We start from the raw sequence: 15,094 nt of genomic DNA, 5'->3' as shown, positions 1-15,094 counted from the left end.
ACGTGGGAGGAATTGCGTAACTCACACACACTCAGGCGTGTTTTTGTCTGGCTGCCCCGGCTCCACCACTGGGCACAGAAATGGAAATCTGCTCCCCACACCATCAAGAGCCCCCCAGTTTGAAAGTGTGTCTGCTGCTGCTTTGCTGACGAGCACATGAGGGCTTCTAGTGAACTATCCTCTATCCTGTGGATTCCTCCTTTCTAGCAGGGGCCGATCAGAGGAGCCCAAAGCAGCCGTGGTGCAGCCGAAACCCAAAGGCTTATCTGGCTTGGATTTTCAGGTTCAACCTGCTGACAAGGCTTCTCCATCCAACCCCACTGCCACCTCTCTTCAGCTGTTCCAGGCAGGCGAGGGGGGCACTTTCCACCACCGACACACATTGTGCCCTTATTTTTTCTTTTCTGAAATGTTCTAGCTCTTTTCTTATCTCCAAATCCCATATTAGTATAGGCCCTGTCTCGTGTTAACCCCAGGGATTTTGCCTCTCTCAGTATCATCCCAGGACAAAGTCCCGTACCTTGTACTTAGCAGCGTGTGTGTGTGTGTGTGTGTGTGCGCGCACATGTGCACACTTGTCATCTGCACTGCACTAGCTGCGCAGGGAGCACTCACCTCTGCTGAAATGCTTTCTGGGCCATCTCTCTTGCAGCTCTCTTGACATGCTCAGGAACGGCATCCTTTTCTACCTCGGACACCTGATACACTGGGTGGCCCGCATCCAAGCGATAAGGACCCCCTTTGCCACCAAGACCTGCAGTGTCTCTTCCCCCTAGAAAGAAAATATGGGGGCTTAGTCATTATGTCTAGAGCCTGGCCACAAAACAGAAGTCAGACCATGGCTTTAAGACAGTCCTGTGAAATAGTAACTGAACTAGGAATTAAAGCCTCAAACACCTTCGCCTGAACACAAAGACACCCCTGTTTAGGGCAACTAACCTTTTATTTCATCCATCCCAATCTGCCCCTATTTTAAGGTTCAGTCCAAATTCAATTTGAGCACTTTATCTGATGGAGGGATTAGTGATTCCGTGTGCTGTTTGAAGCCCTTTAATGCTGCTTCTTACCAACTACTTGGCATCTGGACAGAGGCTCCACCATAGTGCCGACAGACACTGCAGAGTCGCTAACTAAAGGGACAACTCTTCTAGTTACACTCTCTCTAAAACACCCAGGTGAGTTGTAAATAAAATTTGTTTTGAAAATAATAAAAATGATTGAGAGATTAAATGACTTCTTAGTGACCTCATATCACAGTCAGCCAAGATTTGAAGACAACTATTATGCAGATCTTGGCATTCAGTTTTGAATAATGCACAACAGATAAACATCATCAGCTTGAGAACAGTTGTTCATTATAATCACAAGTTTACATGCCTGTAAGTACACGTCATGCAACATTGCATGAGCTATTTATGCTAATAAGAAAGAAAGGTGCCTGTAAAGCCAGGTAGGTAGCATTATAAGGTGGTAGAGACATTGGCCAATTACAGAGGAATGCTTGGTGTAATATATGCTCATATTTAAATTATTTTAAATCATTGTACTGAGCAAAGAAAATATGTACATCTATTGGCCTGTGTGTGAATGATTTATTATCTCTGCTCTTAGGAAACTAGCAACGAGGTCCCTTTTCCACCTCAGACACCTGATACACTGGGTGGCCTGTGTCCAAATGATAAGGACTCACATGTAATTTGGGAACTTACTAAGAATCCAATATTACAGAGGCAATGCCACACCGCACAGTCTAGCACAGTACAGTAAACTGGTTGCATAATTTAGGCAAAGTATGAAACTGGTTTCAACTCAACAGCTAGATCTTCAGTGTCTCAGTCCTCGTCTGTAACGCAGGATGGCATTCCCTGTCTTACGGGATTTTCACCAGCCTACACTGCTTGGGAATCTATCTGGCGTGCTGTTAGCGCTACGTAAGCGACTGCCCTGGTGATAATTGCTGGACTTCAGTGACACAAGAGTGAGGTCATTTCTAGATTCGTGTGCTGGAAAATTATGTGACTCTGCCCCATGAGAGCTTTGATTTGTCTAATGAACTAAAAATGAGAACTTGGAGTGAGCGCCTTATGAAAGTCCAGGTGGGTCATTTCCTCTGGGGAAATACCACGAGCGCAGTGATATCTACCAATCATAGTATCTTACCCTTTTGATTGAGCACATCTTATTTCATTTAGAGGTGGGTGGTGGAAAATTCCTCCTATCCTATAAGATGTATGATTCCCGGTTTCCCCTTCCAGCCAGGGTGTGGTAGAGAGGTGTGCTGGCGGGTAGCGGTGAGAAGCGGAGGGTGCAGAGCTGAGTCTGGCCCGACCTGCTTCCTGCTGGAGATCCTCCTTGAGGACCGTGACCCGAGCATGATGCTGCTTCTCAGTCACTTTGGCTCCTTCCTCCCTTTCATCACACTCTCAGAGGTAGTGTGAGGTGGCCAGAGCAGGTCACGCAGCCCCTCAGGAGAGGCGGCTGGGAGGGAGAAAGAGTTCTTTTCTCCACTCCACAGAACTTTAAATTCATTTTATTTAAATGAAAAATGCTTGCAGCTGAACTTGGACTCGCATCAACCGGTCCATGAGACACAGGGGAAGAAAGCACTGACGATGGAAAAGAAGCAGATGGTCTGATGGCTCAGGGCCTGGCCGTCAGCACACCTCTCTACCACACACTGGCTGGAAGTTTCATGGAGAGAAGTCTGGAGGGCACAAGTGACAGGCAGAAAAAGACAAGCTGAAGTGTGGAAGCCTTGATCAGCTGAAGTGTGGAAACAAGGCCTGGGAAGCAGACAGGACGTTACGTCTGAACAGGCACTGGAGCTAGTAGACGCACATTTAATAACAAATGAAACTTCCATTCTGCGTAGGCACTGCTGGGAAGCCGACATCTGGCCAGCTCATTCCACAATGCATTCCATATGGATTAAATATTGTTGGCTTGACACTAACTTCCAGATCAAAGGACACTCCTAAAAATAGCCTTTCTTTAAAGCTGATGCTCGATGAATAAACAGAGCAGGCAAGAAGTCCCGGGCTTATTTGATAGCATATTGTCTCAGCACAAAACCCCATTTCCTGCCAAGGCCTTCAAGGCCAAGAGGCACAGAGCATCCTAAGGGAAGGTGATGGACTGAGCTGTGCCAGCGCTTCTCCTGGCTGAGATAAGCCAGACCGTGCGCAGTCTGGCCCCGTTCCTGGGCTCCGGCAGATGTGTCTGCTGCAGCTCCCGGGCGGGAAGAGGAAGACGGCGGCTTGGGAACAATGGTCTAGGAGAGCAGCCAAAAGGGAAGGACTGGCACCTGGCCATCGTGCAGAGCACAGGGCCTTATCTCAAGCCGTGTTCCCCCCCTCCACACACTCCCTGCTCAGCTGTGGACAAGCGCCATTTCTTCCCCAGGTTGGTCGGTCAAGAACTCGCTGTCGATTCCTGACACGATTTCAAAGGCAAGGAATTGAAAGAAGGGATCAATGTTTCAAGTCTATGCTCTTTAGCCTAACCATTCTGCTCCATGCTCTAAATTCATAACTAATTTAATGTTTCACATGACCCCGTGAGGCAGATAACGTTCCTCCCTCCTCCTTTACTGATGAAGAGACTATGAGGTGGGGGACACAGTTTTAGGTCAAAGCGTGGCAGAGTCTGTGGGGTGCCAATGCCAGGCTTTCTGCACGTCTTGATGCCATGCAGAGACAGAGGGAGAGGGGCTGAGCAGGGCAGCCAGTGCCAGCTCAGGTTAGAAAGCTGAGCTGACAGACGCAAGAAGATTTGGGACGACTCAGAACACAATGCTACCCACCTGTTCCACCAGCCCAGGTGTTGCCACCCACGTGGGGCATGTTGTCTGGGTCCTCCTTGCCATGTTTAGGGTCGCTCACATCTTCATTACTGTCTCTTTCGATTGTTATCTGAGAAGGAAGAGTTGGAACATGGTCACTGTCCTGTGAACGCTGGGAAGTGCAGAACTGATTGAGCTGGTTCCTGAGGCGTGCAGACCCTCAGCTCATGGCAGGCTGGGTCCGGAAAAATCTTCATCATCACATTCAACATCAGTTTGGTTGGCAAGCAAAAAAAAAATTTTTTTAAAGAAGTTCTTTAAAAAGAAGAAGAAAGGAGCAGGGGCTGAACTCTTTTAAGCTTTAGTGTTCTGGCACAGAGGATGCTCTGAGAACTATGCAAAACGGGGGTCCATGGAAACAGGAAAATGGTTCTTACTACTTCCCAGGGGGCTAAAAGGCCCAGCTTCTCACTGATCCAGCCGAGTCACCACATACGCTTCAACCCATTTAATTTTCAAAGGTTTGAGAGATGTCATTTTATTTAAAAAAATATACAAAACAAATCAAAAAATACATATCATCATATCATGTAATAGATTTAGGTTCCACATACCCACATATACTAAACAATGCTTATTTGTTTTTAGATCTACTGAAACATTTTCATATTGTGTAGTTTTCCTGATTAATCTATATTTTCAGACCATATTTATGATTCTTGGGATTCAAATATCTATGACTGGTTGTCTCCATTCAATTTTCATTCCACTATCAGGCCTGTCCAGTTTCTGTCCTAGTGACATTTCTCCTGCTGTACCACCACAACATAGGGAACCTGGGGAGGAAAGGCTTCACTTCCAGTCTCACTCCATCACTGAAGAAGTCTCAGGCAGGAACTCACAGCAAGCATCTGGACACATGAACTGAAGCCTAGGCCATGGAAGATGCTGCTTACTGGTTTGCTGCTCCCATGACTTGCTCAGCCTGCTTTCTTATACCATCCAGGACCTCGGGGTGGCGCTACCCCAACATACACAAGCACGCACAGATCTACTGGAAGAACTGTTTTGGACACTTGTCTTCACTTCAGATTGTGTGTGTACCTTCTGGTCTTGTTTGTTTTTTAAATAAAGAACTTTGAAAGAGGTAAGAAAACCAGTTCCTATGTGACAAGTGGCTTCAGTTTGGTCAAACATTAGTTCTCTCCTATAGACACTGCATACAAAGCAGCCAGTCTGCTAAGAGGACTGACATTTGAGAATGAGTATTATAAAGATGACGAAGCAGAAGAGACTCCTCTGATAGCCATCCTAAGTGTCCTTGGGGGTACCTGGAGAGGCTATGGCGGCAGAAAGCTGGCTAACTGGGCAGAAAGGCACAGCATGTTCTCCACCACCCCCAAGTTTTATCAGGCCATCTGCAGGGAAACGCCTCTGCTCACACTGCCCACAAGCAGGCCCCATACCAGTCCCCGCTGAGACATTTCAAAATAGACTAATTCTCGACAAAACCAACCATCGACCAAGCCCTGATTTATTTCACAGAAACACATACCGTGAGATTCCGGGAATACTGAATTAGAAGCACGGCATCTGAGGACTTTGGGTTCGAACCATCTGATAAGTGCCAGCAGACTCACTCACGGGGATATATTTTGTAGGTGCAGCAAGGCAGCCTTGGGCAGACAGAGGCACTGGCTGTTCAGAAAGCAGGTACGCCCCTGCCTTCTTACATGGATGTGCTGGGTGCAGCCAGAATGCATTTACCCTGAGAACTGGGTCCATCTACCGAGAGCTCACGAGTAAAATGGACAGCGCTGGACCCATGCAAGGGGATGAACAGTTTCCCCAAGACAGAAAGCAGTCCCTCATAGTTCCCGGCTAACCTGACACATGTGCTAACCCCTGACATATTTCTCACAGCAGATGCGTTTCCTTCCTATTAGGGAAGTGTGATATAACCGTAGGAGCCATTATCCTCCTACAGATGGGTTAAATGGAAGAAAACATGGATTTTGTAAAACTGCAACTCTAAAATGTTCCAGAGTGGAGTAATGAGGAGCCAGTCCCGAGAAGGGACATGACTCACCAAAGACCTCTAATTCTGGGCAAGGCCCATATATTTCAAGTTCCTCCCTGAGTTCATGACTAAAAAAAACAAAACACCAAACCAAAACTCAGTAAGATGGTATAAACAGCCAGAGCACAGCTCTTCAAGGAATGACGGGACCCACAGTTGATTGCTGCGTTCTGGGTGGGGACTAGGTGTGGCCTGGCAGACACCTCTAGTCCCCACACAACACTCATCCCCTCTTTCTTCCTCTGACAGAAGCCAGATGAATTATGGGTGGTGGAATTAAATACAGCCTTTCCGTTTGGCCTTCAACTGGTCTAGAGATGGGACCTGAGATGTCAGAGAAAGTGTCAGGAGGCCACTGGGAAAGTTTCCTCCCAGGAGAATGGAGGGTGGGGAGGGAAACTTCCCCTACATGGCATGTGTTACCTCACTAACCCTCAGCACACATGCGTGCACACACAAACGCACACATGTACACACACACTTCTTGCCATCAGACCCATGAGTGAGGACATGGTGAAGGGCTGTAGGCTCTGCCTAAGGACCATGTGACAACGAGGGCCAGAGCTGGGCGGAGAGGGCCACACCTACCATTACTTAGCTGCCAAGCCAGTTATTAGCTCTGATCTTCCACATGAGCAAACAAGTGTCCTTCTAATTGAAGCCACTTTATGTTGGGTGTTCTGCTACTTGAAATCAATTATATGCAGCAAGTTGACTCTCATATTAAGGAGAAGTGGGAGACAGTAGCGAGGAGCTTTTTCTTTCTGAGGATGTCTTCTGATGAGAAGACATGCCTTGAATTTCCTGACCTAAGAATTTCTATGCTAGGTCAGTGTAGAGTACTTGCTGGGCATTCACGGGGCCCTAGCTAGGTTCAGTCCACACACTGCAGCCCAGAAACAAAACAATCCATAATGAAATCAGCACAGCAATCCTATGTATTTTCCCAATGATTAACAGACAACCGAACGCATCCGTACATTGATTTCTGGGCATGTCTGCAGTGCATCTACTGCTCACTGGGATCCAGGGGTGCGTGAAGACACTGTATCAAGGGGACCAGGGCACTGCCCGATAACACAGGCTGTGATGAGGGGCAGCACATCTTCCTGAAGCACAGCAATGTCATTCTCACCCGAAGGTCACAATGGTGTCTCCCGGATCTCAACAGGATGAAAACCACAGTAACACGTCCCTAGGAGTGTGGTCTTTCATATGGTGCCTAGAGGCTTTTGCACATTTTCTTTTGGTACCCAAGTGATGTGCTTGGTATGTATTTTAAATTGTCTGAAATTACAGCCCTAAACTCCCTTCCTCTATCTAGATGTTTTGGGATACACCCTATGTTATTTCAGGGTCTCAGTTTATAGAGTCTTTGGAAAAGAATGTTCTCCCTGGCCCTCTTCATCAGGACTCATTTCCAGGCACCACAAATATCCAACCAAATGAGATATTTTACAGATCTCACACACCTGAACTCAAAGAGGGAAGAGGTATCACCGTGCTTATGTTTCCTCAGGTTTCACGCTGGCCTTGCACATCACTGGTAACTAACGAACAAGTACCAGAGCTTTTCAGAGACAGAATTGTAAGAGTTAACTTCCTACATGTAATTTCAAATCAGGCTCTGTGAGCCATGATGGTCCTGGTCCAGTGCTGTGCGCCAGTCCATAACCAGCACACAGCAGGGCTGCTGGCCAGCGGATCATCTAACAGGCTGGAAACACTCCTGCCTGTTGGTTCTCAGTGGTCCTTAGACTAAGGGCCTGTGCATCCCCAGCTTGCCTCCCATCCCTCTGGCCCAACTTTCCCTGGGCTCTGGAAAGGCTTCCAGCCAGAGCCTGTGAGTCCATGGAGACGGTCTCTCCATCTCCCCATTCACTGCCAAGCCAGAACAAACTATCTGAATGGCTGTCAGGAATAAGACAGGGTTGCAAAAACACACTGTCCAAAGCCACTTCTCACTTTACTGAGTACCTTGCTTGCTCTCTTTCTAAATTCAAATGGGAATAACAGATGGAGAAGATTCTTAGACAATCTGGAAATAGAAAAATGATGGCATCAAGGTGTTTTTTTTTTTGTGGGCCTTAAAAATAAACTTTTGAGGGAAACCAAATGTTTTCATCATTGAGTGCAGGTGGGTGCCAAAACCAAGCACTGATACCTCACAAATAATTGGCACAGTTAGTTTACTGGCACGGAAATGCTTCCCTGCTCCCGCCACCCCACAGACGGTAGTCAGTATTCTAAACATCCATGCAAACAACATGCCAGTTCAATTCTGAGACAGGAGGGGCAGGGTGAACCGCCGGGTCTTTATATACTCCACCATTTCTATTTTTGTCTGATTTTAAGAGCAAATGTTGACTTTCCAACACTGTTGACCTCCAAGTCAAGGGAAAGGGTGGTCATGCAAGGCCACCTCGAAAAGGCTGTGTCGATGTTTCTGTTCTGCAGTATGTGACGTGGCCCTGACAGCAGACACTTAGTGCCTTGCATTGCTATTGAAGCTAAGTGGTGTCCTGTGGATTTCCTGGCCAGGTGACTTCCAATTATGATCAGATTTTGTGCTTTCCCCAGAACAGAAGGCAAAGTGAAGAGCTGTGCCGACTCCCCAGAGCGGCAGTGTGTGGTTAGGAACCCGGGACAGCCAGAAAAGAGAAGTGTGAGGGAAAAGCCATTCTTACCACTACAACTAAAGGCAGTTTTGATATGACCCAGTGTCTAGAAGTTCTTGGAAACATCCACAGCTACGTGCAAAAGCATTTAGCAAGGGGAATTCTTCTTTTCTGAAAAGAGGGACACTAAGCAAACCAGAACATTGCAGAGTCCCTGCGGGGAGGTATTTCTAATGACAAACTTGATATCAACTTTCTGTTTTCTTTGTTTCAACTGAAGCCATGCTCTGGTGCTAGTCACCCTTTCTTCTAGGAACATCATGATGGTTCTCCATCTTGGGCTGTAAACACATTTACAAAAGCCCTGCCTACTCTGCTTGTCCCCGATTTCCCCCAAATTTCCCCGAGGTACCCGAAGTTCTTATAAAACCATGCAGCGACACCCAAAGATAACAATCTTCCTCCTTCCGCAGTCCTTCACAGCCACAGTGGGTCAGAGCGACCATCAGGATGTAACAGCACGACAGCATGAAGAGCAAATGACGGGATAAGCCGTCTGCACAGCTCAGGGGTGGAGAGCATTTGCAGCGTGGTGCTCAGCACTCGTGGGCTGAGGGAGTCTTCCACACTGGCTCAAAGCAGCACCCAGGACACGTGCGAAATACAGATTAAATAACTGTAACCTACACCTTTATTTCAGCATACTTACACATGCGTTTAGTATATATATCCACACACATTCTTGTGTGTGTGTGTATGTGTACATAAAGAACAGGGGTCACAGCCTTAGGTGCTATCTACCTTGTTTTTTGGAACAGGGTCTCCCACTTGGCCTCACTGGACCTCAGTGACCAGGCTGGAGTGTTTTGTATTCGCTTGTCTCTGCCTCCCTAGTGCTGGGATTATAAATACATGCCACACCCCTGTCCTTTTGACACAGGCTCTGAGAATCAAACTCGGGTCTTCCCCACACACAGCAAGCACTTTACTTTCTTCTTCTTGTTTGTAAAGACAGGGTTTCTCTACGTAACAGCTCTGGCTGTCCTGAAACTCATTCTGTAGACCAGGCTAGACTCGAATTTAGAGATCCACCTGCCTCTGCCTCCTAAGTTCTGGGATTTTAAAGGCATGCACTAAATAGGATTTATTTATTTTATATCTGTGAGTATTCTGCCTTCATGGAAGCATGCGTACCATTTATATGTATGCCTGTGCCTGCAGAGAAAGTGAAGTTGTGGATGGTTATGAAGCCAGGTCCTCTGCATGAGTAGCAAGTGCTCCTAACTGCTGAGTCGTCACCCCACCTCAAACATACACATTCTTAAAGGGAACTATTTGTTGTTAGAATAGCACCACCATGTGTCAGTGCTATAGGACATGAGGGGACACAGGACTTGGTTTTTACACTTGCATGGATTCAGAAGCCAGGGTTGGCTCGTGCTCTGCCCGGCAGCAACACAACTGCTCAGTCCTCTGCAGCTCAGACAAGGACGGTGGGACAGGCACCGTCAGCGGGGCAACGCCAAAGCTACAGGATGGCTGCAATGTGGGGACGTTTTAGGAGGAAAGAGTATTACTAGACTCAGTGAAATAGACTTTAATTTTTGTTTGGAGGCCCTTTGCCATGTGAAGACATTTCAGAACTTCAAATATCAGCAAGCAAAGCTATCCGGTTCAATTTGGAGCACTGTTAATGAGCTACACATCTGTGGCAATGAGCTACCCAGTGAACAAAAACGATCAGTGCAATGGCCACGGCTAACCAAGGGCTCATTTCAACAAGCAGGTGAGTGGGCTATCCTTTTTTTCTCTCTGCTCCAAAGTGTCTTCAAAAGTGTGAGTCTATCCACTTCCCACTTAACCCCCACACTGCCTCTTTTTCCTAAGAAGATTGGTCCTTCTGCCCTGCTCTGCCTTTGTGTGACTGTCTTCCTCCTTCACCACGTTCACTTGGTTCCTTCTGTGCCACCTGGCCTTGGAAGGTTCTGTGCTTCAGGCAGCACAGCCTTTGAGAAATGACAGTGGGTAGGTCTGGGCCAAGGGTTCCATGGCATAGTTCATGCGGAAGGCACAGAATGCTGGGCCAGCGTTATGGGGCTGAGTGGGACAGCAAACCTTCCCTCTTCTGTACCCTTACAGAGTCTGTCCTGTCCTGTAATTCTGTTCCAAAAAATTTCTTATTTCATAGATATGCATGTTTATTTGCATATATGAAAGTATTTCATGTGTACAAACTGTGCAATTCCTTTTTTTTGTTTGTTTGCTTTTTTCCCTTCAATACAGGGTTTCTCTATGTAACTCTGACTGTCCTGGAACTTGCTCTGTAGACCAGCCTGGCCTCAAACTCAGAAATCCACCTGTCTCTGCCTCCTGTGTGCTGGGATTAAAGGCGTGTGCCACCACCACCACCCAGCCTGCCCTTAATTCTTTATGACACTTAGGGATATCATTATGTCTGGCTCCTATGAACACCATGGTACTCTAGGAGCTACATTCTATCAGGGCTGTGTTGCCCCATGAAGCAACTTAACAGGAACACGCCCTATCTCCCACTCCTGGTTTGACATGATGTACAGCCGTTTTCCTGGGTGAGACAGACAATTAGGGGAAGTGTTTGTGAGCACGGATGCGAAATGACCAAAGTGGCTGAGAGTCCTCACGGTGCTGAAAGAGAGAAGACGCTAAAGGTGAAACCTGCGCTTCAGCCTCTCAGGGCTCCTAGCTTGCTGTGTCACACTGGAAGTCACTTTCCCTTTCTGGGCCTTGGTGCTCTCATTTTCCAAACTGAAACTCAGACCGTGTCTTTTCTAGCTGAGACTGTTCACATGGGCCCCCACCTACACCTGCTTCAGTTATAGTTCACAGGTCCCCGGGGTCAAATTGAATCAAACAAATGTGAGTTCACAGAACCGGTGGGATTGTTACTTAAACATGCAGCTCTCCTCCAGACTGGCTCACTCAGGCTTACAGCACCCCCCTCCCAGTGGCAGCTTGATGTCCTGGCAAAGAGAGTTTACTAGGAGCTAGAAAGCTGACCTTTAATATTACTTCTGGCACTAACTGGAGAACTAGTTTTGGCCAAAGTTCTTATCTTAGTTGGCGTGGATAGTGAGGAGGCTGGCTGTCAGCACGTAAGTCAGGGGGTAGCTCCCCTGAGCGTGCTTGTGTCCCATGGTTATTACAGTAGGGATCATGTACACGGATGAGGGTAGCCTCAACTTCAGTACAGTAACCAGGGACTGTGCGAATCACACAGTGCTCCGGAGAGGGAGGTAAAAGCCAAATGACGAACTGCCATGAATGAAGTCAGAAGAGGATGCTATAAGGTGGCGGAGGGAGGGGGGATCACGGATAAGCTGGAGGTCTGGGACAAGAAAGAATTCAATGACAGCAGACAGGCACTTTCTCCTGAGTTCTGCAACATGACGGGCTCCACAGACTTCACTTTTAAAATGCATTACTTAGTTATCTTACATAAAGTTTCATGTGCTTCTGTCTTCCTTGCCACTGAACCACATGGCTGTGTTCCAGGATGCCTAGAACCACAGATGATAAAACCTATCCGCATCACACATAACCAGGATAAAGTTGAAAATTAGATACAATAAAAGATGGGCATATGACCAACAATAAAGAGAACAGCTGTAACAACAGGCTGCAAGCAAGCTGCCAGCTCCATTACTCTTACACTTTAGTAACATAAGAGTTCCCTGAACACATCGCGGTCATACTGCAACAGGAAGACTAAGTGACTTATGGCAGGGAGCACAGACTCATGTACTCTGTGAGACACAGTGGGACAGCGCAAGACTTCATGATGCTACCCAGGGCAGAGCCAAAACTTAAAACTTAGGAAGCATTTACGCCTAGAACTTTTATTAGACATTTTCGGATCACGGAATGTTCCAGGAAATGAGGCCATGGATAAAGACTCAAGGCAACACTGCAATTTACACTAAGGATTGGTGATGAGTCAGACTCTCAGCAAGGATGCTAAGGATGGAAAGCCAAGTGAGACCTGATTTGTGTTTCGTGGAGTGCTGAGCCAGGAGCAGGAGGGCCCTGTACGTAATAACCAGTGCGGAGCCTGGGGAAGAGTGGCTGGCTGGGGCTGCCATAATCTACAGGGGTAGGTGGATCAATCGGCAAGAGATTGGGACTGCAAGAGGCATACGGAAGGCGATTTTGGATGAAGAGTGTCAGAAGGTACAGAGGGCAGCAATTCAGGCAGAAGGAGCAGAAGGTGCCGAGCTGAAAATGAGCTTGAAATTGACTGTCCACGAGAGCCCTCTGCCTGCCTTCTAACAGACCGCCATGGCAGCCAGTACAATCTACCTGCACACTAGAAACTGCACACACTCCTCATGAGGAGGAGAGGCCCCATCCTAATGCCCACCCTGCTGAGACAAACATCCCAACCCAACTGTTGCATACAAACACAGTTTGTATAATTGAGCCACAATAACTTCAAAGTTACAGAGAAGCATCTACATGCCAGCAGCCTAGCAACCAGATGACCCCAAGTTCTGCGCTGTTTTGCTACCCACAAGCTATGAAAGCTTGCACAACATTTAAACTCCTGGAACCTGTTTTTTTTTTTTAAATCTCACCCTTTAGCCATTGCACAACACTTGAAAATTAGTCTGCACTAATTGTACAAAATAATGGGTTTGCTGTGACATTTTCATGCATGCGTATAATATAATTTGGCCATGAATACTCCCACGCCCAGCTTACTCATCTGATAAGTAAAATGAAGGCATGTTCCCTTCTGGAGTTGTTGTGGGTGTTTGGATAAAACACCACTGTGTTGTGACTCCAGAGGAAGGACAGGAGGAACTGTTTGGATTCGACTTCCGAGTCTAGAGTGAAGAGGCTGCTCTCGGACACAATCCTTTACACTGTTTCCAGAATGAACCTTTTCCTACCTATATGAGAGTAGACTATGTGTAAAGTACCATCCAAAAGTAAGGTACACCAACAACATGAAATAGAGAACACTCGCTGGATTTTTTTTTTAGTGCCTATTTTTGTAAAGTCCTACAATTCCCATGACTTTATTTGTGCGTGGATTTTCTAACCACGTGAAACCACGGAAGTGAGTTACCTGGGAAGACTGTAGGAGGGTGGCCGGGTGAGGAATGCACCCTGAAGGACCCCAGAAAGAAGTGAGAAGACAGGCTAAGGGGATGGGGGCTGAGGTTCTTGTCGAGCTGGCAAGGATGAGCAACAGCACAGAGCGCAGAATTTGGCACAGCGCAGGGGCAGCAGAAGACACATTAAAAGACCCACTGAATTTAGCACTTGCAGGGAGGAGGGGATGAAGTCAGTGGAGCAGGCAAGTGAGTGAAGGTCTGGAAGTAGAGCCAGTTCAGGCAGATGAGGATTTATTTTTGTTTTGTATGTAGGAGTGTTTGCCTGCATGTGTGCCTAGTGACCACAGAGGCCATGAGAGGGCATTGGATCCCCTGGAACTGAAGTTACAGATGGTTGTGAGCTGCCATGTGAGTGCTGGGAATTGAACCTGGGTCTTCTGGGAAAACAGGCAGTGCTTTTAACCACTGAGCTATCTCCCTAGCCTCACTAGTAAGCACTGGTACCCAGCCCTGCAGATAACGATTTTACGAGACTTTGCAGAGAACAGGCTAGGAGCTGGAGTTAGGGTACGGGGAGCCTGTTACAGAGTGGGGCTCTGTAAACTCGGAGCATAGCTACATGCTGCCAGAGGATCCCACAGAAGAGAGGGGGAAGGTACTGGAAAGGAGCCACAAGGTAGTGGGGTGCCCGTGAAGTGGAGGGGGTCAGGGGAAGGCCAGACAGGAGGCCGAGGTGCTCCTTTCTGGTAACTTCTTTGTTCTGTGGGAAACGCAGAACTAGAAAACTGTCTAAAAATGAGTGTGTTTGGGGGGGGGGAGTTCAGTTCTTAAGAACATGAAGACTTCACAGAGCTCCTTACAGAGACTGGGCTTCAAAGACATGTTCAGTCTCAGAATTTCTGAAAGTCTACCTATGTTCCTTTCAATGGAGGTTTTGTAGAGCATGGCTGTGTTTAGAGGTAACTGAAGACAGTCTGCTGGGTCGGGAAGGAGATCAGGGGAGACGAGCAACAGAGTCGACATGAATTCCAAGAACGGGAGATAAGGAGAGCCCCTAGGTGAGTGGCCTTCCCAAAGGTGGGCCTGGCTTCCCCCAGGAGCACAAGCTTTTGCTCCTCTGTACTCTTCCCAGCACCCTGTTCTCATTGCCCATCAACCCAGGGACGTTCTGTCCATTGCTGTGTCCCCGCCTGGTGTGTTCAGGGGTAGGAGTGATGCCCGCAGCCGAGCTGAGCAGTGTGGCCTCTCTTGGAATACACAACCTTTGGAATGGGTGTTTAAAGGGCACAGGGAGCGCTGTCCTGTTTATGCAAACTGGCTTTTCTGATCCGGAGGAAGACTGGCACACAGCAAGGTATCTACTTGAGAACAGAGACTCTCCGATCCGCACGACTGGGCAGGTCATGCTCTGAAGTGCTGTGCTCTTTATGAGGAGTGTGCGCACAGCATTCTGTTTTAGGGAGCCCAGCACAGAAAATTCATGGAAACGGAAAACACCCTTCCCTGCATTCCTATTCTC

At 47.5% G+C, this 15,094-nt stretch overlaps 1 protein-coding gene across 1 annotated transcript in view; it reads right to left on the bottom strand.

Moving 5' to 3' along the window:
- The window catches only part of Vwa8 (von Willebrand factor A domain containing 8), a 304,908-nt gene that overhangs the window by 23,040 nt on the left and 266,774 nt on the right, over window positions 1–15,094 (bottom strand). Inside the window, exons 38-39 of the mRNA XM_075950004.1 lie at window positions 3,803–3,911; window positions 616–772 (exon numbers count right to left, since the gene is read on the bottom strand). Of these exons, the coding sequence (XP_075806119.1) occupies window positions 616–772; window positions 3,803–3,911 (266 nt within the window). The remainder of the gene's footprint in view (window positions 1–615; window positions 773–3,802; window positions 3,912–15,094) is intronic.

Source organism: Microtus pennsylvanicus, chromosome 15 (assembly GCF_037038515.1).
Source record: "Microtus pennsylvanicus isolate mMicPen1 chromosome 15, mMicPen1.hap1, whole genome shotgun sequence".
Lineage (NCBI taxonomy): Eukaryota > Metazoa > Chordata > Mammalia > Rodentia > Cricetidae > Microtus > Microtus pennsylvanicus.
This window is presented reverse-complemented; position numbering and strand designations above follow the sequence as displayed.